Here is a 27,566-nt window from a genome sequence, read left to right as displayed (position 1 = left end):
CTCCTACCCTTAGGAATAGACTCACAGGTGCATGATCCGAGAAGGTCATATTACCAATGGTGGCCCCTGCAGTTTCTTCCAGCATCCTATGCTCTATCAAGAAAAAATCGAGTCTTGAATATGTCCCGTGCACGGGGGAGTAGAAAGTGTAGTCCCTGGTGTCTCCCTGTTGTATCCTCCAGACATCTACCAGCTGGAGCTGGTGTAGTTTATTCTTTAGTTTCCCTGGCCACACTCCCCCTCTCCCCCGCGCACGGGACGTACAGTCCCTCTCTGGGTCCAGGCATAGGTTGAAGTCTCCTCCCACTATTGCTCTCCCCGTCTTGAATGTCTCGAATTTACTCAGTATGGTCATGACTGTTCTGTAGGTGTTTTTATTTGGCCCATAGATGTTCGCCAGAGAATACTTCCGTCCGTTAATTTTCCCTTTCAGGAAGAGATATCTCCCCTCCGGGTCTGACAATCTCTCCTCTAGTTCGAACCTCGTATCCCTGGCGAACCCTATGGCAACTCCTCTAGCACCTCTTATTGGTGAGTCACTGTAGTACCACTCTGGAAAGTCCCTGGAGTAAATAATTTGATTCCTCTTGGTACTGAGGTGTGTCTCCTGCAACATAGCGACCTCGGCCTTCAAAGACTTCAATTCCCCCAGGATGTTAGCTCGTTTAATACAGGCACTCAGACCCCTTACATTATAAGAAATTATTTTTAAGTTGGGTGACATCTCTTGCCCCTATATAGAATTTTACTTTCCAAGAAACAAGCTCCTAGTGTTGTTGGTTGCGCTGGGCTCTCTCTTGCCCCCCCCCCCTCCCCCATCCCCCCCCACCCCATCGCCCTCACCTCCCCCACCCTCTAGACACCCCACCTTTCCCACCCGCCCTCCCTCCCCCCCTTCTCCAACCCTTTGGGGGTACAGCGGGCCCAAAATCGGCCCAAAGGTATAACCGTGGCCTTCCTTTACCACCCGGCCCTCCGGTTGTCCCCCAGAGGTTGAGCTCGGTGCGGGGTTTGGTCGAAGATGTGGGATATAAGTTTGTTGTATGGGAGCTGTCCGTCCCGGGGTTCCCTCCCTCATGCCTCTCACCTCCCCCCATCCCGGTCCCCCCCCCCCCCACCAGCCCCGTGATCACACTACATCATTGCTAACCAGACAACTTATATGTCTGTACTGGCGCTTCCCTAGAACCACCGTTTCCTCTCTTTTCCCTTTTCTTTTTTCTTTTTTTTTTTTTTTTTTCTTTCCTTTTTTTTTTTTTTTTCTTTCTTTTCCTTTCCCTTCCTTTCTCTTTTTCCTTCCTTCCCTTTTTCCGTATTTGATTTGCTACAGGTTCACTGCAGGTTTCCAACCAGTCTCCAGGTGGGTGTTTCCCCTATTGGGTCATTTTTGGTATTTTTCTCCCACCATCCCGGGATTTCCGCAAGAGGTATTTCTAGGTGTTCGCAGAATTTTTGCGTGTCTTCCGGGAATCTAAGCACGGCCTTTCGGCCTTCTTTGCGTCCAATCAGGCAGGCTGGGAAGCCCCAGGAGTACTGTACTCCATGCGCTTTCAGGGTTGCTAGGAGGGGTTTCTGGATTCTTCTCCTCTTGAGGGTCTCTGCTGCAAGGTCTTGGAATATTTGCAGATTTGTATCTTTGTATTTAGCCTGGAGGTTTCTCTTTAAGTTGGAGGTTATTTGTTCCTTGTCCGCGAAATTGTGGAATCGCACGATGACGTCTCGTGGTGAGTCTCCCCTGATGTCTGGTGGTTTTCTTAATCTGTGTACCCTGTCCAATTTGAGCTTTCGGCCAGCTTCCGTTGGGTTCATCAGATCATTAAAGATTTCTTCCATTTTGAGCGGGAGGTTCTCTGTTCCATCTTGTGGTTCCGGAAGGCCTCTAATCCGAGGGTTCTTTCTTCTGTTACGATTTTCTTGGTCCTCCAATCTATATTTGATATTTCTTTGTTCAACCTGCATTGCTTCCATCTGCAGCTTCATTTTTTGGATTTCGGCTCCTTGTGTTTCCACTGTGGATTCCACTTCCTCCACTCTTTTCAATAAGTGGCTCATATTTTCATGCACTATGTTGATCTCCTCCTTGATTGAGACCTCTAGTCTGGCGAACATTTCTGCTATTTCCTCCTTGGTGGGAAGTGTCCTGTCTTGCAGGGGCTCCACTACAAGTTCTGCTCCTGTATCACTGCCTAGAGGTCTTATATCCCCATCAGCCATTTGTCTTCTTGTTCCCGCTTTCCCTGCGCGATCAGGTGTCTTATTTTTTGTGCCTGTTGCCGCTGTTGCCCCTATTGATTTGCTCGGGCTTTCCTTGCTACCGTCGTTCACCATGTATCTCCTGATTGTGCCAGGGCTCGAGCTAGTCCTGGGAGGGTTTGCCGTAGTCCCTCTTGTTGACTTGCCTCTCATTTTCCTGTTTCTTCCGGTCCCTGCAGGGACAGGCTAATGATGTATACTGACCCAGAAAGTGATAGGTTGCCCGCACGTGGTGTTGACCGTGTAGCTAATTGCCTGTTATTAGTTTTATCTGTTCCGCCTTTGATCACTCAGGAATATGTTCAATATCTTTTAGGAGCCTTCCTCCTGTTTGTACGTTTATTGCACATCTGACCGGATTCCCGGACTGAGAGTGTACTGCAGGGCTAATTATGCTTTATTAACACAATCCTGGGCTCGGGGATGAAATCTAGCAACCCACTCCCCGGATGTATCCCCGGGTGTAGCCGGAGGCGAGGGGCTCTGGGGGGGCTCTGGGGGTACTAATATCCCTGTAGATTCACCCTCACCACCTCCCCTACCTTCACACTCACCCCTCTTCCAGGTATGTCCAAGTATTCACTGATACTCAAAGTAAGCACTATTGTATTTTTAGTATACAAGGTATATGGGACCCATCACATTATATTGCTAATAATATCACTTTTAAGGCAGCGGACTGCAAGAAATGAAAAGACAGGAATATCCATACATTTATGTGTCATAAAAAGGGATTTACTCACCCTCCTTGTTGATTAAGTGCTTCACAGAGTCTTACCTATTCCAGGCTCCAATTATACAATTTTTCACCCCTTTTTTTTTTTTTTTCCTTTTACCTCCCTGTGACTCCTGGGTGCTTCCTTCCGCGCTTAGATTCCCATTTACTTGCTGTCAGCCTGTTGGTATCTTCTGTTCCTGCAGCATGAAATTCAGCAGCCCCTCCACTGACACACTGACGCCCGTCAGCTTGTGAGTCTTGCTTCCTCTGTACTAGCTGCTTTATCTCCAGGAGGGGGATGGCGTGGTGGACCCGACCATACTCCCCGCTGTAGTCGCTGTGATCACTTGTTGCTGCAGCTGACGCCGGCGCTGATGCTGCTGTTATTCAGGGGGCCGCTGCTTGTGGACACCGCTCCTCCACCTTACCTCCGGGCTCAGGAGCTGGAAGGGACGCAGGGGGGAAGGGAGGGGGCGATTGCCGCATGCACCGCACGGCACTCCGTGATGAGGGGGTGGGAGGCTAGCATTCACTCCGTGAGCTCTTAGTTTGCATCACGGCTGGAGGGACGCCGAGCTCCCGTCTCACATCCCTAGCAGCCTAACCTCGCCCACATCCGGCTCCTCCCTCCATGACCGGGCCCACCTTTCTGCTAATCTGACCCCAGTAATGACAGAGGGGCAGAGAAGGGGTAAACAAGGATGTTGTGCAGGTATTTGATGTCCTCCTTATTATCTGATAGCGTCATTGGTTGATAGGTCGCTGGCGGCTGGAACGTTGCAATAGTGCAGAATGAAACTTGTGACTTTGTGTAACTAAAAGGCAGGCCTGATCCACCCACTGGCTTATATACAATTTTTAGGCTTTTGCCAAGGCACCGCTGAAGAAACCTGAAGGCACCCCAGGGTGCCTGGGCACCCTGGTTGAAAAAGGCTGTTATATAGTGTTGGTAAATCTAAAGGAGATCAGGTTGTGTAGTGTATGGCCACCTTTATACACCTAAAATGTCGCTCTTTTGGTGCATTTAATTGTTAATGGGCACCCTAGACAGTAACAAACACACATTTTGACACATGAGCAAATTAGCATCAAAACGCACAGTAAAAAACAAGCAAACCGCAACACACCAAAATGTCCCATGAGCTACTTTGCCACATGTAGGGCAGCCCATTGAAACCTTATGCGTGTTGCAGGAAACATGAGCCAAAAAACATGCGCCCCCACTACTCTAGGTATGAATGGGGCCTGCAAGTGAAATTGGTGTGTTTACACAAGAACAATGGGGCTCCATTCACATCTGTGAGTTTCTGAACGCGTGGCAAACTGCACAGAAAACACATGTTTTGCCACACATTTTGTAAAGCGCTGCAAGTGTGCATCGCACTTTCAGCGCAAGTAAATGTTAATGGCATGTTATGTGCGGGTAGCAGGAGCCCATCTGCTGTGTGATAAATTAGCTGCAAGCGTACCAAAACGCACGTCAGGAAAGGTTTCACCTGCTGGTGGCTCTGTCAGATCTATGGGCCGCAGTTCCAGAGTCCACCAACGGGTGTTTCCTGGCAGTCTGGAGCCAACATCATCTCCTGCAATCAGGCATCACCTAAGACTGATTGCAGGAGGTGTACTTATACCCGGCAGATTCTTGCACTCATGGCCTTGGTATTGTTCCTTGACCTATGTTCGCTAGCCTGTGACCCTGTATCCTGACTCCTGTTACCCTGTATCTGTTCCTGGACCCCTGCCCTGCAGCCTGATCCCTTCCGCTAGTTCCCCCTGTCCCCTGTTTTCCTCTCCCTGTCCTGTCTTGTTCCCAGCCCTATCTGCTTGATCTCCTGTGTATGACCCTGGCTTGTTTACGATTACAATTGCATCTTACTCCTGTATATACTTTTGGTTTAGGCAGTTATTTATTGTGTGTCACTGGGGTTGGTTGCTGGTTAGTCACTGTTTGTCATTATGGAGGTGTGTTTACTTTTGTTTATTTACTTTTCTTATAATAAATTATATTATTTTCACTTTACATGTGCTGTCTTTACAAGTTCTGGTTGCACCAGTCTATGACAGCGCAGTAAAAACACACCCCACTCCCAAAAAAGTTCTGCCGCTTCTTTGGGGAAGCTAAACATTTTTTAGCTGCGTTCAGGTGACAATAACCACAGTACAATTAGGCATAAACTGCAATAGGAAACTGGCATGGGTTAAAATTCCTCACTTCTCTCCAAAACAAGAAAATAGTCAGTAATTCTACTTTAGGCAATATATACTTAGGTCACAATGATTACTAGAAAATGTGTTTTTCTACTGAATGTCATCTGTTTGTTTATGCATAAATAGCAACAAGGACAAAACTAGCAGTAAGCCCTGGTTCATATTGATGCTACTTTGAAATCTCGCTACTTCACTTGAAGTAGCGCAATTTCAAAGTAGCAAGGTCAGCACAATTTCAGGTGTTACTTGATAGACATCTGTGCAGCTTAATGCACAGATGTCTATTGAAGTCGCACCTGAAATCAGCAAAAGTAGTGCAGAAAATTTGCAAATCGGGGCGGCACCGCAAAATCGGTGTCACACTGATTAGAACAGTGTCATTGCCTCCAATAGGCTCAAATCGCATGACATATCGCTCCAAATTTGAACTGAGGCTAAAGGACAAAATGATTAGTGAAGATACAAGGTTCAACAAATGCCATATCTGTACAGTGAGTGTTGTAAAGGGATCTGGATTAAAGGATATTACTGAAATTGTCAATCTCATAAACAGCACTTTGTACAGCGATTAACAAATACAGTACTGTGCATAATAGAGTGCAGTTTAGGTCTTAAAGGAGAAGTCCAGCCTGAGCTCATTAGGCTGGGCTTCTCCTATGGGTCACAGGAGTGCAATTTGTTTTGCACTCCTGTTACCCATTTTCAGCAGAGAGCTGTCTGAAGTCCGCTCTCTGCTGATGTCACCAATATCAGTCCAGGCACCGCGTCATCCCGACTCTGGAAGTCTTGATCTGCCAGGTGCCTGGACTGATAGGCATCTCAGTCTCTCAGCGAGCCGCTGAGATGGCTGCTCCCTGCCCCTCCACAGCTCGGCGCTCCAGTGAGAGCTGCTGATTAACAGGCAGCAGCTCTCCGCTCGGGGAGGTGAGAGAACCGAGCCATCAACGATGTTTGATGGCTCGGTTCTCAGTGAAGAGGCAGCAGGGGGCCCATACTGCAACCACATAGGTAAGTATGATAATGGGATAAAAAAAAAACATACTTCTCTTTTAAGTTTGTGTTACAAAATGTTTTGTGCAATACAGTAAATATGAATTATTTCAACATCTGACATTTTTCTTTTGTTGAGCATATTAAAGCAGCAAGTATTGTTGTGGTTCATTTAATTACACACCCAGATGCTTTAAGTGTTTTTCCACTTTTGCAGCCAAATTGGGATAACGCCTACTTTATATTTGTTATATGTTCCTATTCACACAGCGTAACTTACTTTTTTTTACTTGCTTAAGATAAGGATGGGGTTACAATAGTTAACCCTATCTGTACTTGCAGATCTCATTATCAGTTGTTAATTAAATTTAAAGAATGACTGCCTGAGCAAAAAGTTAAGAAGGCCATATATGGATCAAAATTCGGCTAGTTTAGCAGGGACCCTTCTTGTGCCCCTTCCTATGCCAATCTGTCTCTGGGGGAGTGGGAACGCCACCTCTTCATGGAAGATGGAGCCTCGATGTATACCAGCCATGCGTCAGCATTGTATCGATACATTGATGACATTTTTGTCATCTGGGATGGACCAGTGACACTCCTTAAACTATTTCTTACTTACATTAATTTCAATAATAAATTTAACTTAAAGTTTACCATGAATTACAGTGTGGAATCTATTACCTTTTTAGATCTAACCATCAGCAAACTCCTAGATGGATACTTAGTAGTTTATACCGAAAACCGACAGCAGGGAATACCATCCTGGAAGCTTCTAGCTTCCATTATAAACCACCTGTTGAATTCCATTCTGTATGGCCAGTATATACGTGCCAGACGCAATTGTTCAACTGATGCCCTCTTTGAAATAGAAGCGGCAACATTGTGTGTAAGATTACGAGTCTGTGGGTACTCTAACTCAGTTCTCAAAAATTCCTACCATAAGGAAAAAGACAAAGTACGATCTGACTTACTCTTTTCACATAAACAGGCCGAGATTGATAACCCAACTCCGGTAGTTACCCAATACACCTCTCAACACGAACAACTCAGGCAGATTTTGCTCCATATTGATGTGACCTTATCATCCCTGGTAAGGGAATGCCATTTGATTACATTCAAAAGGGCCCCCTCCCTTCAGGACAAACTAGTACACAGTGAACTTATTATCAAGTGAAACATTAAGAAATATTGTGGCACTTTCCCATGCGGGCACTGTGGATTTTGTAAATACATGGACACAGGTAAAAACATAATTTTACCTAATGGTGAAGACTTTAAACCTAAACACTACATTAACTGCCGCACTGCAGGGGTAGTTTATCTACTCACCTGCGACTGCAGCAGCTTTTATGTGGGAAAGACCAAACTAGAATTTTGGCGTTGTATCTATCGACACATCGCCAGTATTCAAAAACAAGATCCATCTTTCCCTTTGGGGAGGAACAGCGCCTCGATACATGGGGATAAATGTCCAAAAATAAAATTTCTTGAATTAGATCAGATTGGCCCCACTGCACGGGGCGGTGACCACAATAAATTGTTATTGCAAACTGAATTAAAATGGATATTTCTCTTAAAAGCCGCCATAGCCCCTGGCCTCAATGAGGTCCTTAATTTTAGGCCCTACCTTCCAGGGTTTGAATCAGGAATTTGTGAGCTGGATCTCTAGTACAATTGCTTGATATATGGCGTTCCATTTTTAAAACATCTGAGATAATGGGTCTTATTTCTATTACAGCTGGGTATGCAGGGAAATTATACCTGCGCATCTATACATCTCAACTTGTCCTAATGTTACACAGAGTAATTATTGTATATTTATACCAAACTGATCAACTGTATTCTCCATTAGTCATTTTTCTCCTGTTGATGTTTATTAATTAATTGGTACTAACTATATTGTCTATGATAAGTAGACAGCTTGTTTCTCCCAGTATTGCTATAATGTCATGTCTGTACATATTGTACCATCATGTCTAGTACATTTTCTGTGTTCCGCTACTCCATTCATGGTGCTATGGGAATATCCTCTCTCTCTTGCGCATGCTTGGGTCTGGGCATTCTCTGCTTTGCTCCCAGAGTGCGGGAGTCCCCTGTCGGTCCCCCCATTGTGTTTGTGTGGATGGCTGGGGACGTCCCCTACTTGGCATGGTTGGCTTCCTAGGAAGTCTCCACTGCGGTGCGCTCCAGCTTGGAGCGCAAGCGTTGCCATTTTTTGTGTCGACGGCGTGATGACGCAGGATGAGACCCCGCTCCCCTGGGGTGGGCTCGGGCCATGCGCAGTCTTGCCGGGGGACTCTGGGAGTTGTATTTCAGCAGATTCTGCTGCACTACTCCTCCCACCTACTGGCCATCATGATTTACAACGTGATTGGCAACCAGCCCTTCCACACCAGCTCATATACCAGCTCCTCAGATCTCTTGGTAGATGCTGAAGGAGGATGGGGAATATGCAGCACACTTCACCTACTTCTATAGCTCTCAGGTATTATGTACTCTCATTATCTTATCAGTAGTAGACCCTAACTCTATAACTTCAACTCAGCTGTTAGGAGGGCCACTTTGTGCTCTGTTTACTATTTGTGCATTTTGAATGGACCACTACTACCATACTGTTTTATATGTTTAATTCAGTTAGATTGGCCCAGTCTAAGAAGGAGCTATCTGGCTCCATTGGCTTGAGTCCTCGTAGTAAAGCAAGTTTTTGCCCTGTACCGGCCCTGAGACTGAAGTTGCTTGGAGATTGATCTTCCTAGTACCCATGAGTGGTTGTACCATCCTATCCCCTTCAGATGAGTTATGTATGAAGTGCCTTAGTATGTAAGTATTTCATCCATCTTTCTGATAATACATGTTATGTTAAACCAATGTATAGTTTTTCAGCTAAAACAGTATTGATCTTTATTACTTTATATTAATATTGTACTATTTTGCATACTCTCTTTATTGTAGAAAATCTGTACCCATCTGAACCAATAACGAAACCTCTGAAGAAGGACTTGTAGTCCATAACATGTTAAATACTGTATTGACCACCACTAGTCCATCCTGCACCAAGACAGTAATCAACTCATACAATTGTATCTTATTGGGTATTAAATATTGCCTTTATGTATCATGCACTCTTTCTACATGTTTATTATTGTGATTTCTTAATAAATTTATATCTTTTATATACTTTGTGCTTTGGTCTGTCTATTAAAGACCCTAAGGGGTTTAACCACCGTGCCTTTTAGTATCGGGTGTCTTGCTATTTGTTCTGAATTTGGGTCAGACAGACCAAATCCTATTCACACACAATCCAATCCCTACCCCAATCTTTGTTCCAAGTATTTTTGTGGTTCATTTAATTACACACCCAGATGCTTTAAGTGTTTTTCCACTTTTGCAGCCAAATTGGGATAACGTCTACTTTATATTTGTTATATGTTCCCATTCACACAGCCAGCATAACTTACTTTTTTTATATGCCTAACAATCCTACCTAGCTTTCCGCTTCTATAAAGATAAGGATGGGGTTACAATAGTTAACCCTATCTGTACACGCAGATCTTATTATCAGTTGTTAATTAATTTTAAAGAATGACTGCCTAAGCAAACAGTTAAGCAGGCCATACATGGTTCGAAATTTGGCTAGTTTAGCAGGGGCCAGCCGGCTCCCCGCATAAATTCCCCCCCCCCCACTGGTAGAACACAATAGCCTTGCAGGAGGCATTCCCCCATCAAAAATGACTGTGTTGATGGTGGAATCACGCGATTTGGTGGAAGGAAAGAAAATCGAGTCATCTATGGGCTGCTTTAAATATCTCAAGGCTTGGGTGGTACATTGTAGGTTTATAACTACTTGCCATCCAGCCACCATCGTTATACGGCAGCAGGTTGGCTTCCCTGCGCGAATCACCATATCTGTACGGCAGCCGCTTTAAGGGCTTCAGGGGGTGCGCACTCGTGCCCGCGGTGCGACGCCGGAGCCAATGCGTGTGGCTTGTGGACGCGATGTCTGCCGGCCACCCACGATCGTGCCTCAGAGAGCCATAACAAGGATCTGTCAATGTAAACAGACAGATCCCCATTCTGACATTTATACAGTAATCAGTGGCTATTTTTAGCTCTGATCGCTGTATAAATGTCAATGGTCCCAAAAATGTGTCAAAAGTGTCTGATCTGTTTGCCGCAATGTCGCAGTGCCGCTATAATAATAAAAATGCCATAAATATATTCCCTATTTTGTAGACGCTATGACTTTTGCACAAACCAGTCAATATACACTTATTGTGAATTTTTTTTACCAAAAATATGTAGAAGAATACATATTGGCCTAAACTGATGAAGACATTTTTTTGGGGAAATTTATTGTAGCCAAAAGTAAAAAATATTGTTTTGTTTTTTTTCAAAATTGTCGCTCTTTTTTTGTTTATAGCGCAAAAGATAAAACCGCAGAGGTGACCAAACACCACCAAAAGAAACCTCTATTTGTGGGAAAAAAAGGACATACATTTTGTTTGGGTACAGCATCGCACTACTGCAAAATTGTCAGTTAAAGTGACGTAGTACCGTATCGCAAAAAATGGACTAATCAGGAAGTGGGTAAATCCTTCCCAGGGCTGAAGTGGATAAATTTTGCCTCAGTTTGTTCCCCACCTTATCCCTCTAATTACACTTTAAAACTGCTCAGAATAGCTTCAAGTCCTATCTTTAAATATGGTTCAAATAAACAACTGGAAATATTTTTAAAACATGTTTTTAGGTGTGCTGTGTGAACATGAACACTCAAATATAACTGCAAAAGTGGAAAATTTACTTTTAAGGAAAACTGCACGGCCATTCCCAACCATCTCCTGAATATGCTAGGCTGTCTGGCTGTCATATGTAGCAGGAACCTGGAAGAATCTATTATTTATATTCTATTCTGCACTAGAAAGCAGGAGGCTGAATTGGTTTGCTACAAACAATATCCCTCTACCACTTTCTCAGTTTATTTGAAAGGTGCAGATTATGCGCTTTTTACTGTTCAGATCCATCCGTTATCAATACACTGCTGTTGACATCTTTGTGTGTCTAAAATGACTACTCACAAAAATAATTTTACAGTAGATGTGACCTGTGGCCCCATCAAATGTACATTATAAATTTTGTTTCTGTTTTTAAAATTGGAAGCACACTATACAATAGATGATCTTATTTCCAATTAAAATTATGAAAATTCCCCCAAACCTCTACGAGCCTGCTCTGTCCACATGAGAACAATTAATAAGAGAAAGTCTAAAAGTAAACAACTTCTGCCATATGGTTGAATAGAAACTCCAAAATGCTTCTGTGTCATGGGTAAACCTTGTATTACATGTACACTATATTGTTAAAAGTATTGGGACCTCTGTCTTTACATGAACATGAACTTTATTGGCATCCCAGTCTTAGTCCATAGGGTTCAATATTGAGTTGGCCCACCCTTTGCAGCTATAACAGCTTCAACTCTTTTAGGAAATCTGACCACAAGGTTTCAGAATGTGTCTATGGGAATGTTCATTCTTCCAAAAGCGCATTTGTGAGGTCAAGGAACTGATGTTGGACGAGAAGGCTTGGCTCCAAGTCTCTGCTCTAATTCATCCCAAAGGTGTTCTATCGGCTTGAGGTCAGGACTCTGTGCAAGCCAGTCAAGTTCCTCCACCCCAAACTCGCTCATCCGTGTCTTTATGGACCTTGCTTTGTACAGTGTGCAGTCATATTGGAACAGGAAGGGGCCATCCCCAAACTGTTGCCACAAAGTTTGGTGCAAGAAATTGTCCAAAATGTCTTGGTATGCTGATGCCTTAAGAGTTCTGTTCACTGGAACTAAGGGACCAAACCCAACCCTTAAAAAACAACCCCACATTATAATCTCCTCTCCACAAAATGATTTGAACCAGTGCAAAAAGCAAGGTCCATAAAGACACAGATGAGCGAGTTTGGGGTGGAGGAACTTGACTGGCTTTCACAGAGTCCTGACCTCAACCCCATAGAACACCTTTGGGATGAATTAGAGCAGAGACTTTGAGCCAAGCCTTCTCATCCAACATCAGTGCCTGACCTCACAAATGTGCTTTTGGAACAATGGTCAAACATTCCCATAGACACATTTCAAAACATTGTGGACAGCCTTCTCAGAAGAGTTGAAGCTGTTATAGCTGCAAAGGGTGGGCCAACTCAATATTGAACCCTACGGACTAAGACTGGGATGCCATTAAAGTTCATGTGTTTGTAAAGGCAGGCATCACAATACTTTTGACAATATCATGTATATTTGTAAAATGATCCTAAACATAGTTGAAAAAGATTAAAACGATTTGAAAAAATATATTTAGAACTTATACATTTAAACAAAAATTGATTCAACACCATTATAATTCCTTTTAAAATAATAATTTTGTGGCCTGATTGCTTGTTTGTTAATTTGTCCATGCTGCTGCTGCTGAGATTGTGGTTTAAGAAAAACCAAAGCTTAAAAACGTATTATTTTGCTTTGATTACATGCGAGTTTGTGCTTTTTACTGAGCTACGCAAGACCACGTGTTACAATAAAGTTGTGCAATCTATTACAGAATTATTCTCATAATTAGAGGAGGTTGAATGTTTCCTTAGTTCTGAGCAGATTATAATACTGACCATCTGCTATGAACTTTCTTTTCCAAATTTTCTCCACTGTAATTGTAAAATTTATTTCATTTTTGTGCCTTTTAACCAACACTTTCCAAATTGTACAATCAGATTGCAACTTGTTTGGTCAGCTTTGAAAATGAATTTAAAGGTTTACTTACCCCTCCACTCACTGGACCGAAAGAATGCCCTGATGAGTCTGGCTCCTCAATATACAAAGTATAGAAGTCTGGCCTGCCCATCACAACATAGATGTTAGTAATTATCAGTGTAAATTACACACGGTGCAATTTTATATGAAGGAATTAAAAAATACCTTTCATTTTTTGGAAGGTCTAGCCATTCTAGTACAGAAGCTATTCTTTCTTCATAGGAAACAGAGCTGCAATACAAATGTTATCCTTAAAGCAGTTGTAAAGTAAATTTCTTTTTCCCAAAATAAAAAATATGTTATACTTACCCGCTCTGTGCAAAGGTATTGCACAGAGCAGCCCCAACCTTCCTCTTCTAGGGTCTCCTGCCTTTTTCTTAGTTTTGGATAGAGGAGAGATGGATTAGAAAACCTGTTTATAGCTGTTTGTGTCCCCTGTTTGGGAGATTTCCCCTCTCTATTTGTCCTATTTACCATTATCGTTGAAAGTGAAAGTAAAAGAAAATCCTAAATTTTAGGTTGTCCCCAGAAAAATAATAGAGGGGACAACCAATGGGAACACTAGTTCTGGTGACCTGGAGGTCTCCAAGAATATCCCGTAATTTGCAAGGATTTCTTTTCACTTCCTGTTTTGGCTATGGGACAGGAAGTGAAACTAAATGTCCCCAATGGGACAAAGATGGCAAAATAAACATTACAGGGGTTATAATATTCCCTTACTCTATCCAAAATGTAAAAAATCCCATAGTTCTTCTTTAAAGCGGTTGTATAGTCAATTTTTTAACTTTTACCTACAGGTAAGCCTATAATAAGGCTTACCTGTAGGTAAAAAAAATATCTCCTAAACCTGTACCATTTAGGAGATATTCCTCTTGCAATGAGCCGCTGACTGCAGTGGCACATGCGCACAGGGGATTCTCGGATGAAGGCCTGGCAGATGCCGGACCGTGCCGGAAAGAAATCTCCCGCGGGAGCGATGACATTGCGGCTCCAGCCACTCACAGCGCTGGAGCCACGATACCCGGAAGACACGCCAAGGCAACATGTCAGCTACCTCGGCATGGACCAGGTAAGATAACGACGCTTCGTTCTAAGGTAAGTATTTCATAATGAGCTAGTATGCGGTGCATACTAGCTCATTATGCCTTTTGCCTTACAGGGGTATAAAAAAAAAGTGTCAGCGGGTATACAACCACTTTAAGGTAAAAAAAAAAAACTTATGACTTAAGAACCACTTTAATAAAATAGCTTACAATTATTTGACAAGATTAATACAAAATATATTTCATAAATACACTAAACATGTTTAATAAACATTTAACCACTTAAGGACCGCCTATAGTAGATATACAATGAGGCCCGGAGCGATGGAAATGTAATGAAAATATTGAAGGGCCGGCATGACAGAGTGAGAATGGGAGGTAATGAAGGTGTTAAGGAAGTTAAAGTTTTAGAAGCAGGGAAAGAGGATTGGCTGGGAGAAGCAGGATAGGGAGGGGTTTTGTAGTTAAGGGGGAGGCGGGGCTCTCAGGCATGATTGGAGGGTCAGAAAGGTGGAAGAAAGCAGAAAGTTGGGGACATCTAATCTACACTGGTCATGCTACAGGGACACCCTCCTGCGCAGAATCATGTATATACATATATATGTGATTCTGCACTTCCATCTAGGGAGCGTGGGTGGGCCTCTGGTAGGCCGTTTCTGCTGTGCTTACTCACAGCAGAAGCCAATCTGAGGCTTCCGGGCACTGGATGTCCTCTGGCACCCACCGATCGCAAGGCAGAGTCACAGCACAAAGCTCTGCCTATGTAAACAAGGCAGAGTTCCGTTCTGACAGGGAGGGAAGTGATGGATTTTGTGTTCCTGCAAAGCAGGGAATAAAATCCATCACTTTCTTTAGTAAAAGCAGCTCACATAGCACACAAAAACACTGGCTAGGCACACACTCCAAATCACATCAAATAGTGGGTGTTGTCATAGTTCACAAACAGTAGAAGGTTAAAGGGGCATTAAATATCAGGGTTGCATTACATACAGAGTGCAGAGTTCATGGGGGTTACACACAGAGTGCAGAGCTGTCACTTGTAAACACAGAAACCAGACTTCTGTGTTTGATTGTGGTGAGCAGGCACCAAAGGGTCTGAGCCAGAGGTAAGTTCCCCCTGAAAAAAAGCCCTGCTAGCATTAAAAAAAATTAATAAATAAAAAAAAGAATCGCTTTTTTATAACTTTTGCGCAAACCAATTGATAAACTCTTATTGGGATTTTTTTACCAAAAATATGTAGCAGAATACATATTGGCCTAAATTTATGAAGATATTTGATTTTTTACATTTTTCTATTGGATATGTTTTATAGCAGAAAGTAAAAAATATTGTTTTTTTTTTCAAAATCGTCTGCCTTTTTTTGTTTTATAGAGCAAAAAATTAAAAACACAGTGGTGGTCACTGGTCAAATATCACCAAACAAAAGCTCTATTTGTGGGAAAAATGACATAAATTTTATTTGGGTACAGCATTGTATGACCATGCAATTGTCAGTTAAAGTAACGCACTTCCATTTCTCAACAAAAATGGCCTAACTGTGAAGGGGGGTAAATCTTCCAGAGGTCAAGTGGTTTAAGTTTTAATGTAATTCCCTTCACATAGATGCTACTGTATGTCTATAGTAAGGTAGCAAATAGTAGAACAACAGAGTCTGTGGAACGGTCTGCATGAATTGAATGGTAATACTGCTAATATGGCTACGACTGCTAAATGAAAGCCCTTTTAAACCCAACAAGGCTTGTGTGGCCTCAAAGCAACATTGATTAGTGACATTTCTTGCCACAATAATGGTTTGTCAATAGTGGCAACCTAAAATACATGTTTTAGTTCAATTCAATTTAAATAGTACCCCTACTCATTCACATAAAATGTACATAGTAAGTATAGACACATTAAAATAAAGAATAAAAAAACAAAACGAAAAATGTACCACGAAACAAATCCATAATTTTGTTGTCCAGTGATTCAAATCCATATCAATCACAATGAATAACACAACCCGATCCTGACCACTGCTTGTCATAAACAACAGCTTCTAATTCTGTGCAGCGGAATGTAAAGAAAGGGGCAGGATCTCTTGGGTGACATCTTTGACCAAAATATGGGCATGATCATATTTGGTCAATGACATCATGTGGAGTCCACCCAAAATGTATACCAGGACCTGAAGGTCCACCAGCTGGAGATTCTGCTCTGCCAAATAATCATTTCCTTTGGCCATTAGCCAAACCTCTGGATCAGCTGAAATTTGGTCTAAACCAGCAGCCCATCCCTATCTCACAGGAAGTGACAAGGACACTTCATTTCTGGCAAGATCAACAGGTATTTTCAGGACTTGTTATAATGTTTTTAGTCTGAAAAATGAAAACTAAGGCTGCCACCACATCTAAGGACTGGTAGGTTGAAATTATTTACATTTTGTTCCTGGGTCCTGGGTTTAGTTTTAAAATACAACTGACCCAAGCCAATTTAATTACCCTTGCTAAATATCTCAATTTCTAGGTATGGGTACGTTTGCACACATTGCTGTGAATACTTCAACATCTTTGACACATCCAAGATCCTGTTTTTGGGAGGGGGGGGGGGGGGGTAATTGTTTATATGACAAAACGTCTGGCAGGTTAATACTTACAGTATAATATGCACACCAATTTTACGTTGCCACCTCTCTAACAAATAACTGTTTTTGACGTTTGCAAAATGCAATTTACATTATTAAAGGGGTTGTAAAGATTTGTGTTTTTTCAACTTAATGCATCCTATGCATTAAGGTGAAAAAAACACCTGTCTGTGACCGGCCCCCCAGCCCCCCGTTTCACTTACCTGAACCCCCAAACTTGTCCCATGGGGACTCGCTCTCTCTCTCTGCCCAGGGTTCTCGGCTCTTGATTGGATAGATTGATAGCAGTGCAGCCATTGGCTCCCGCTGCTGTCAATCAAATCTAATGACGCGGGCGCCGGGTGGCAGGGCCGAGTCCTGCATTCGGCCTCTATGGACACCGAATGCTGGACTCGGGAGCGTGCCCGCAAGGTAACCCCCCGGGAGAGCGCTTCTCCTAGGGGGTTTCAATAGGAAAGGTGCAGCGCTAAAAAATATTAATGTAAAAATGTCCCAATAAGAACCAAAATAAATGTGGTCAAACAAAAGTCCTCTCCGTCAGGAAGAAATAATACTCTAATCAGCAAGATCCATATTGAAAGGAGACACAGAAGAGAGATGAAAACACCGTCACCAACACCCAAACAAACTGACCCTTACCACCAGTGTATGGGTTATACAAGTGTGTAGAAAAAAGGCAGTCTTCATAGAATAAACCAACGATCTTCTAATGGAGTAGCACCAACATATTCCCCTCTGAACTAAATGGAAGGCTTTAGATCTCCTTTTGGTAGCTGGATATTAAACCAAGTATACTCCAGTATGCATATGCACCTCAAGATCGTGGTACGTAGGGAATAAAAAGAAAACGCTCATTGTGCAATCTCCAGAAACAAGGATAATTTATTGAAAAGATAAAAACCACTCACATTTAGTAAGAAGGGACGCCCCTGAAGACGCATGTTGATGACGAAACGTTGGGCGATGATAGAGACTGGCGACGCAGGACGCTGTGGGACGGTGACACGGCGGCCATCTTTGTGGTTAGAAGCGCTGGACGCTTCACACTGCTGTATACCTTCTTACTAAATGTGAGTGGTTTTTATCTTTTCAATAAATTATCCTTGTTTCTGGAGATTGCACAATGAGCATTTTACTTTTTATTCCCTACGTACCACGATCTTGAGGTGCATATGCATACTGGAGTATACTTGGTTTAATATCCAGCTACCAAAAGGAGATCTAAAGCCTTCCATTTAGTTCAGAGGGAAATATGTTGGTGCTACTCCATTAGAAGATCGTTGGTTTATTCTATGAAGACTGCCTTTTTTCTACACACTTGTATAACCCATACACTGGTGGTAAGGGTCAGTTTGTTTGGGTGTTGGTGACGGTGTTTTCATCTCTCTTCTGTGTCTCCTTTCAATATGGATCTCGCTGATTAGAGTATTATTTCTTCCTGACGGAGAGGACTTTTGTTTGACCACATTTATTTTGGTTCTTATTAGGACATTTTTACATTAATATTTTTTAGCGCTGCACCTTTCCTATTGATATCTCTTCAATTGTATCCAGCAATTTTTGTGTCAGCAGCTTCTACTATATGTTTTATTAAGCGCAACAGATTCTGTTTTTATTCTCCTAGAGGGTTATCTGATGTGGGGAGGAGCCGCGAGAGCCGCCGAGGGACCCCAGTGGAGATAAGTATGACATGTTTGTTATTTTTTTTTTTTTATTTAAAACGAACCTTTAGTGTCACTTTAGGTACTGTCCATTATATTTTTTTTACAGTTACAGTTCAAGAAAAGCTTTCACTGTGCAAATAAAAAATAAGTATAAGTATCTTATAAGTACCTATAAGTAAATAAGTATCACAGTACCTAACTGTGTTGTTGCAAGTGCACTAATAAGGCAACAATCACCTTAAACAAAATGAATTTAAAAACACTCACCCGTTGTACATTCTGTAATAAGTAGGGTAAGAGCCGTTTATGGGAACATCTGATCCAGGCCAAAAAAAAGTGCCAGCTTTTAATCCTTGGTACATAGCTGTCAACCAAATCTTTGTAATATGGAAAAATACAAATAAAGAGAAGTATAAACACACATTATTTAACTGACTGATGAAGGTGTTTCTCTTTTCAAATATGATGGGTAAACACAAGCATCCACATTTTCAAGTTCACAAGTTCCACACATTCAGTCTAATGCCAGAATATTAGAAACTAGTTAAAGCGGAATTAAACCCTCCTATCTATTTCAGCCAAGGAGGATGCCATCTTAGTCTCTGACCTACAACTGCCATGTTGCTGCACATGTGATCAGTTACGACACCAGCTATTTGATGGTTTGACGGTTTGGTTGAAAGCACAAGCAAATGTGACAGCATTCTCTGCATGCATTAAATGTAATTGTTTTTTGAAACCATTAAATTAGTTAAGCTTAGTTCCGCTTTTAGGCTTGGTTCACACTGGTGCAATGTGGGAGACCCTGAATCACCGGCGGTTCACACTGCCCTCTGTGAACTGCGGGTTTCAATACAAAGTTAATGACACCCCCAGATCGGTTGGCAGATTTCAGTGCGAACTGTGAATTCGGACAGGAATCAGATTGCATGGATGTAAACACCCATGCGATCCGATTCTGGTGCAGACAAAAAAAAAAGGGTCCTGCACGAGTTTGGTCAGAATGCGATGCAAATTCAGCCATACAGTTTGTATGGCTGAATTTGCATTGCACAGACATCGCATGTGATCTGCACAGTGAATCACATGCAATGTCTGGCATCGCACCAGTGTGAACTGGTCCTAAGTGTGAATTCACACATACTGTGGCGACAGGCGTTTTACTGTATTGTAAAATGTCTATCAACACAAGTAAACTTAGAAAACAACTGTTTCTTATGTGTCCCATTCACACTGCAATGCAGGTTAGGGCTGCACTAAAATGCAGACAAGCTTCATTTTATCGCAGTGCACTGGGCCGAATTGCATGTCAATGTACGGCAGGGCAGCGCATGACACTGCAGTACATTGCCATGAATGAAGTGTTCAAATAAAGTTTGTAAAAAAAAAGGAAAAGGGAGCCGTGTGATGCGCTGAATCACACACCACACTGCCCCCTACTGCAGCTGACAACGGAGAGCTGCCAAAGTGGTAAAGCGCTACGGCAGCTCTCCACTAATATGTGAATGGAGCCTAAATGACATGTACAGTCCTTTCAATGTTCTTAATATGTTACAGAGATCATTTTAAACTGTAAATATGCCCAAAACTTTTTTGTTGCTAGGTGAGAGGCAGACTGATGGCACTGAACCAACATCAGTGTCCTCTACTGGCTAATCTACAAATCTCTATAATTATTACAATAACAACAATATGCAAGACCATGCTTTAAAAAATGTAAGAGTCTTATCAATGTATATTTTAATAAACTTTACAATCACTATACAATCTCTTTAATTTATTAAGTGTAAATTTTAATAGCCAAAACATGAAAATCATATATTTACAAAAGCACAGTATTATATATTCATGTTAAATTCCAACCTAAATAATTTATTAGCATAAATATGTATGATAGCTGGGTGTAAAAGTTGCCGTGGAAAACAAATGCCCTGTACACACGATAGGATTTTCCGACAACAAAATCCATGGGATTTTTTCCGACGGATGTTGGCTCAAACTTGTCTTGCATACACACGGTCACACAAAGTTGGTCGGAAATTCCGAACGTCAAGAACGCGGTGACGTACAACACGTACGATGAGCCGAGAAAAATGAAGTTCAATAGCCAGTACTGCTCTTCTGCTTGATTCCGAGCATGCGTGGCACTTTGTGTGTCGGAATTGTGTACACACGATCGGAATTTCCAACAACGGATTTTATTGTCGGAAAATTTGAGAACCAGATCTCTACTTTTGTGTGATGGAAATTCTGATGGAAAATGTGTGATGGAGCCTACACACCGTCGGAATTTCCAACAAGGTCCTATCACACATTTTCCATTGGAAAATCCTATCATGTGTACAGGGCATAAGAGGAGTGTAAATTGTAATAAAAATACAGCAACTTGTAAGTTCTCAACTGAAAATTTACACCAGAAATATGAAAAAAAAAAAAAAAAACATACCGGTTGTCCTCCCCACCAGGAGCTATTAAATTTCTCATTTCCAGAGAGAGAAAACATCTTATTCAAGTTGAAATCATACATATTGTTGTCAATGATGCCACTTGACTCTAGAAACAACCCCTAAAAGCAATGGAAAAGAAAAGAAGGTTTAGATTGAAAAACAATGTCAATATGTTAATTTGGGGAAATTATATTGGCCTATTTTAGTAGCTATTTTGCATTTTAGATTTTAGTAGATAGCAGCATATACATATTTATATGTACATACACATAAAGCGACACTTACCTGAGCCTGATCTTGATCCAGCACTGTGCCCATCTCCAGCAGCTCATCTCCCCTCTCTCTCTTTACAGGAGACCCAACAGCAGCAGGAGCCATTTGCTGGCTGTATCCCAGAGGGAGAGCACAAATTACTATCAGTTTACTATTAAGTCATTGGTCCTGCTGCTGCCAGTCGAACCCAGTGAGGAGGGAGCTGGGGGTGGGGCAGAGCCATGTCTATGGACACACTCAGGAGCACGCCTGTGTGAGTGCCTCCATAGCAGCTGGCTTGCTATGGGGCACACAGAGAAGAAGAAAACCACTGCACAAAGAATAACAGGTTTATTATTTGAAGAAAAAAAAAATCTACAACTGCTTTAACTTACAGTGGCTAGTGCGTAGTGGTTGGGAAATGTTTTTGTGGGGTATGCCGCTCTCATGTACTTAGAATGTGTTCCACAATTTCCTGCAGTGAGTACATAAATCATATTCTTAGTACATTAGAATTCAACCATTTTTCTTACAATTTTAAAGTTTTAAATATTCAGTATATGTACAATAAAGCCTCTCTTAGATAGTTGTCACTGGAACAAATGACCCCAATAAAAGATTTTTCCTCCTGCTCAAGTAACAACTAAAAATGTGGATTTTCCATAATTTCTCTCCCAGTGACAATGATCACTAGGGCAAATCTCCCCAACAAGGGAAAAAGAACAATAAAAACCTGACAAAGGTCCTGTCTGTTCCCTACTCAATCCAAAACTAAGTAAAAATAGTTTGAGATTTAGGTAATTTGAATTTGCTGTTTAATTTCTGGAGATAAATAAAACAGTATGCGAGGAAGGTTAGAACCTCTGTCAGTTTTCAGTTGTCCTTCTTGTGTGGGCCTTCCTGTGAGTTCCATCCTCATTCCAAGTATCACAGTGAGGAGAAATCTTCTCAATGGACTCGTAGAAGCAATACCTCCCATGCTCTGACATACGATATAAGTTTGACGCTATTTTATAGATGTAATATCTATGTCAGTAGAATAGGTGTACTGTTTACTGCACAAAATTCCTGTACGCACATGAACATGTATTGGCTGGCACAGTGGTGTAGTGGGTAGCACTCTCGCCCATCAGTAAAAAGGGTCACTGGTTCGAATACTAACCACGACACTACCTGGCTGGAGTTTGCATGTTCTCCCTGTGCCTGCGTGGGTTTTCTCCGGGTACTCCGATTTCCTCCCACACTCCAATGACATGCTGGTAGGTTACTTGGCTTCTGTCTAAATTGTCCCTAGTATGTATGAATGTGAGTTAGGGACCTTAGATTGTAAGCTCCTTGAGGGTAGGGACTGATGTTAATGTATAGGTAAAGCACTGCATAAATTGACGGGGCTATATAAGTACCATAAATAATAATGGTATCTACACATTATACAGTACAAACTCCCAATTAATTTACAGAACTATGAAAACATACAGTAAAATATTTTTAGTGGTAAACTACAGTTAACCAGTGTTAATTTTAATGTTAATTAATGTTAATTTTAGATACTACATTGCGCCATTAAAATTTCTCATAGTTTGCTTATCCTGGCCTGAATGTAATATTTTTGAATGGTGATAGTCTGAAATAAAGCATGACTATAGGAACCCTTAAAGAATATAGTAGCAGAAAAGAATACTAACTCAGTTTTTTTATATTTGGCATCAAGTCAGCATATGTATCTAAATAATTAGCTCGAAATCCATCCAATGAGAAAAGGATAACAGGAGGTAGATCAAAGCTGTGAAACACAGAATACAAATTTATGGGAGTTAATGAACTGCTTATATATGTTATAAAACATAATTTTTAAGTATAAGTTGAAACATAAATAAAACAGACATATTAGATTTGAACTGGCAATTTTATGTCATTTAAATTGCGCCTGTGCACAGACAATGGACGAAAAGTATTTGCATATTCGTAACAAGTACTGTAGTAAAAGAGCTGTAAAACAAGCCCTTACTGATTTTTCTAGCTGCTTGTAATGTGAAGTAATGCATTCTCAAAGATCACAACAAAGACACTGAAGTCATTTTTTTACAGAAGTAACTGATGTGTGTCTACATTAGGATAACAGACTGCCAAGGGTAAAAATAGTATTAAACCCTGATACGGAAATTACATGTTTCATATTTCATTACAGTTGTCTAGCTGTCTCACAATATCTAATAAAAGCCTCTAATATCCTGGTTAACCTGGTTACCTTAGCTGACTACATATTAAAGAAATGTCATCGCAAACTGATCAAGTCCTTAAAAGGTCATATTGTTGCTTGCAGTGGGGATTGCCCATTTCTTTCCATATGAATTCTTTATATACTACAGCAAAAACCTGGAAAAACTATCTCATCTCAGAGCTGCCATCATGCATGTGTCTAATTCTGATCCTCTGTGCATGCCATAATGGAGGGACTTGTGGCAGTAACAGCATGTTTAGTTAAGTATACTTGTTATATTTTCTAATATTATTACATTTGTTATCTGTATCTATCATAGTTTAATTAAATGTTATACCTATAAGTATTTATGTGATCTTTCTTTGCACATACCGCATACAACCGCAAAAATGTAAGCAAACAAATCCTCACTTTTTACCCTTTATTATTTATTATTGCATTTATTATTGCATTATTTTTAACATAATTTTCCCCTAAAAACGTATTTTTTGCCTTTTAAAAATTACAATTGCTTGTTTCCCACCTATGGCATTCCCCCAAACTTCCAGTTAGAGTATGTACCTACACTGTCACATCATTGGCCTTTCCGATACAGTTTGCAGCACTAGCTTGACAAACTATTAGAAAGGAGCAGGGAAGTGGTTTGTGGTAAAGGACTTTGGTGATGCTTCATGCATCAGCTTGCAGAGAAGTAACAAGTCATATTCGGCTGTAGTCTCAGGAGAGCATATGTCAGGGTGGCTCCAGGTAGACCATGTACGGCAGTGGAGTTACCCTTATATCTCTGTTGAGATATGTGACAGGGAAGGAATCTCCAGCTGTATGACAACCTTAGTTCTGTCCCTGTGTACTGTGTAAAGGAGGATGTGTCCCTTCCCTCCAATCAGCTATCGGAGCTTTCCGCACTGAGCTCTGCAGAGTGTAACTTCAGCTCTCCACACCCTTTTTTCTGACAACTCAGACACGCTTTATAAATTCTAGTTTTTGAACAGATGTAGAGAAGAGAAGACGACAGATAAACAGGTACCACCTATGTAGGAACTTATGTTTCATCTCTGTGTATTACCGGAGGCAGGTCACTTAACTGGGTATATGTAAGGGCTTACAACCACTTTAAGGCTGTAGTTGCAAGAGTTTTTAAATACACAGTCTTTAAACAATAAACTTAAATAGTCTTGTACAATTAACAGAATTCAGATTAATTCTGCTATCATTATCTGCTATACATGAGTAGACCCTTTGTAGATGTAAGGTGAAAGATATCAGGTGACTTAAGTTGGGTCATAATTAGGGATGAGCAAATCCGTCAAGGTTCAATTCTCCAAGGGTTCAGCAAATACATTAAATATTGCGAACTGCGAATTCTGCAGAAAACCCTACTGAAGTTAAAAGAATATTTGAAGAGCAATTGTGGCTCTTTAGAGTGCTGTGGGAAGAGCAATTGTTTGATAGAAATTGCCGAGTACAGTACAGCGGTACAGTTTTGCATGAAAGAGTACAGGCCCTAAGGCAGAAACACAAGGCAAAAGCGGGTGTTTTCCTGAACATAATGTAGCATCAACTCAGATACAAGTGTGTAAAACATATTCCAGTGGCAGGACAGTTCATGAGTAGCTAGAACAGGCCCAAAGGTGGATACACAAAACAGGTGTTTTCTTAATATAAAAATAAACCCTAGACTTTCATATACAGTTGTTGGTGGGGTTGGCTCAAAAATGCTGGCAGAAAAAATGGCTGCTCTGCACCTGGGAGGAGGTAGATGACACAGGCTTTGTAAGCAATTCAACTACCCCCTGTACTTGTTGTGGTTGAATTGGTCAGTTCAACTCCTGCTCACCCATACTAAGTCCAAATGCAGCATCCATGCCTCGGCTTTCAGACCTGTCTGTCATTGTCATGTTTTTGTGATGTGTATGCCTAACATTTATTTTTATTATAGCGATGAGGGTGAGGTAATGGTGAATGAGTGCTTTTGGAGCACACTGTTTTTTCACAGCACTGCGAGGGCATGCTGCACACAAAGAGCAGCTCTGAGAACAGTTCAGCAACAAGTCAACAAGTAACTGCAGTGCTTGGAGCACCCTATACTTGAAAAAAAACCTAGCAAAAAAATTAAATAAAAATATACCTCTCCAAAAAGTATAAACTCAAAAAAAGATGAACCCAAAAAAACATATACTGTATAGATATATATGTGCCAATTTTTTGTCTAATGATGCCTTTGTCTAGCTTGGGGAAGAGGATTGGAGGTTGTCTAGTAATTTCTTGTGAAAGCTAAATATAAAGATTGTCTTACCCTGCAGGGCACTTTTGAGCTGCACCACTGAAGCAGTTAGTGTCTTCTGCCCAAAGAGTTTCTCCTATAAAACAAACCATGGATCAATAAACAATAACAAACAGAAATATGCAAATAAGGTCCTGCTAGGTTGCTTTCTTAAAGTGATTCTAAAGTCAAAATGTTTCTACATGAATGCATTCCCTACATTAAGGTTAAAAATGTCCCACTACCTGTTACCTTACCTGATCCATCTCACCGATCCAGCACTGTCCTGGCTACAGCACTCCTCCTCTTACTTCCTGGTCCTACAGGAGACACTGAGAGCAGTGGGAGCCATAGACTCCTGCTGCTGTCAGTCAAACTCCTGTGAGGAGGGAGGAGGGGCGTGGCTTATCAGTGCTGTGTGTGTCTATGGATGTACATGGCCTATCATGGATGCCCCCATAGGGATTAGAGGACAGCACCAGCAGAGGATTCAGAGGATTGCCAAAGAGGAGGGACTACTCTGTGCAATATCATCTTTTTTATTTAAAATTAGACTTTAATATCACTTTACGTAGGACACACATTTATTAGGATTTCTATAATTTGACCATGCAATCCCATTTCTGTAGAATTGAACAGAAGTGTAAAGATGTGGGCTTACCCAACATGCATTTTGTACAAAAATCAAGAATGTGGTGGTATGAAACAGAACTTTTGATCTGGGCCAGGGGCGTAACTAGAAATCACAGGGCCCAATAGCAAAACAGCCCCCCCCCCAAAAAATTGAACGAATGCCATTGAACAACAGATTACTACACCCATGTAGCACAGTACCCAGGCAACAGCTTATATTAATTTCGAACAACAAAATATGCAGTATACTGTACCGACACCCCCTACCTCAGTGCAGACCCCCCAACAGTACAGACACCCCTCAGTACAGACACACCCTAGCAGTGCAGACACCCCCCTTGGTACAGAGACCCCCTAGTGCAGACCCCCCTCAGTGCAGGACCCCCCCAGCAGTACAGACACCCCCCTCAGTGCAGACCCCCCAGCATTACAGTCCCCCCTCAGTGCAGACACCCCCTCAGCAGTACAGACACCCCCCAAGTGCAGACCACCCCCCTCAGTACAGACACCCCCCAATGCAGACCCCCCCAGCATTACAGACCCCCCTCAGTGCAGACACCCCCCTCACTGCAGACCCCCCTCAGTACAGACACCCCCCTTAGTACAGACAGCCCCCCAGTGCAGGCACCCCAGCATTACAGACCCCCCTCAGTGCAGACACACCCCTCAGTGCAGACACCCCCCTCAGTGCAGGACCCCCCCAGGCAGTACAAACACCCCCCCAGTACAGACACCCCCCAGTACAGGCACCCCCCAGCATTACAGACACCCTCTCAGTGCAGACACCCCCCTCACTGCAGACCCCCCCCCTCAGTGCAGACCCCCCTCAGTAGTACAGACCCCCCTCAGTACAGACACACCCCAGCAGTGCAGACACCCCCCTTAGTGCAGACACCCCCCTAGTGCAGACCCCTAGCATTACAGGCCCCCCTTAGTGCAGACACTCCCCTCAGCAGTACAGACATCCCCCCAGTGCAGACACCCCCTTCAGTACAGACACCCCCCCAGTGCAGACCCCCCCAGCATTACAGACCCCCCTCAGTGCAGACACCCCCCTCACTGCAGACCCCCCAGCATTACAGACCCCCCTCAGTGCAGACACCCCCCAGCATTACAGACCCCCCTCAGTGCAGACACCCCCCTCACTGCAGACCCCCCTCAGTGAAGACCCCCCTCATTAGTACAGACCCCCTCAGTACAGACACCCCCCAGCAGTGGAGACACCCCCCTAGTGCAGACCCCGTCAGTGCAGGACCCCCCCAGCAGTACAGACATCTCCTCAGTGCAGACACCCCCCTCAGTGCAGGACCCCCCAGCAGTACAGACACCCCCAGTGCAGACCCCCCCAGCATTACAGACCCCCCTCAGTGCAGACACCCCCCTCACTGCAGACCCCCCCTCAGTACAGACATCCCCCAGCAGTGCAGACACCCGCTTAGTACAGACCCCCCAGCATTACAGACCCCCCT

The 27,566-nt window shown here is 42.4% G+C and overlaps 1 protein-coding gene across 2 annotated transcripts in view; it reads right to left on the bottom strand.

The window, feature by feature from the left end:
• Nucleotides 1-27,566, bottom strand: part of ENPP3 (ectonucleotide pyrophosphatase/phosphodiesterase 3) — a 189,109-nt gene that overhangs the window by 117,684 nt on the left and 43,859 nt on the right. For both annotated transcript variants that reach the window (XM_073627288.1, XM_073627289.1), the window contains exons 5-11: nt 25,498-25,561; nt 22,666-22,763; nt 21,376-21,455; nt 20,728-20,847; nt 18,549-18,658; nt 13,119-13,184; nt 12,964-13,036 (exon numbers count right to left, since the gene is read on the bottom strand). In XM_073627288.1, coding sequence (XP_073483389.1) covers nt 12,964-13,036; nt 13,119-13,184; nt 18,549-18,658; nt 20,728-20,847; nt 21,376-21,455; nt 22,666-22,763; nt 25,498-25,561 — 611 coding nt within the window. The remainder of the gene's footprint in view (nt 1-12,963; nt 13,037-13,118; nt 13,185-18,548; nt 18,659-20,727; nt 20,848-21,375; nt 21,456-22,665; nt 22,764-25,497; nt 25,562-27,566) is intronic.

Source organism: Aquarana catesbeiana, linkage group LG04, assembly GCF_042186555.1.
Source record: "Aquarana catesbeiana isolate 2022-GZ linkage group LG04, ASM4218655v1, whole genome shotgun sequence".
Classification (NCBI taxonomy): domain Eukaryota; kingdom Metazoa; phylum Chordata; class Amphibia; order Anura; family Ranidae; genus Aquarana; species Aquarana catesbeiana.
Note: the sequence above shows the minus strand (reverse complement) of the source record. Positions and strands in the feature narration are given on the sequence as shown.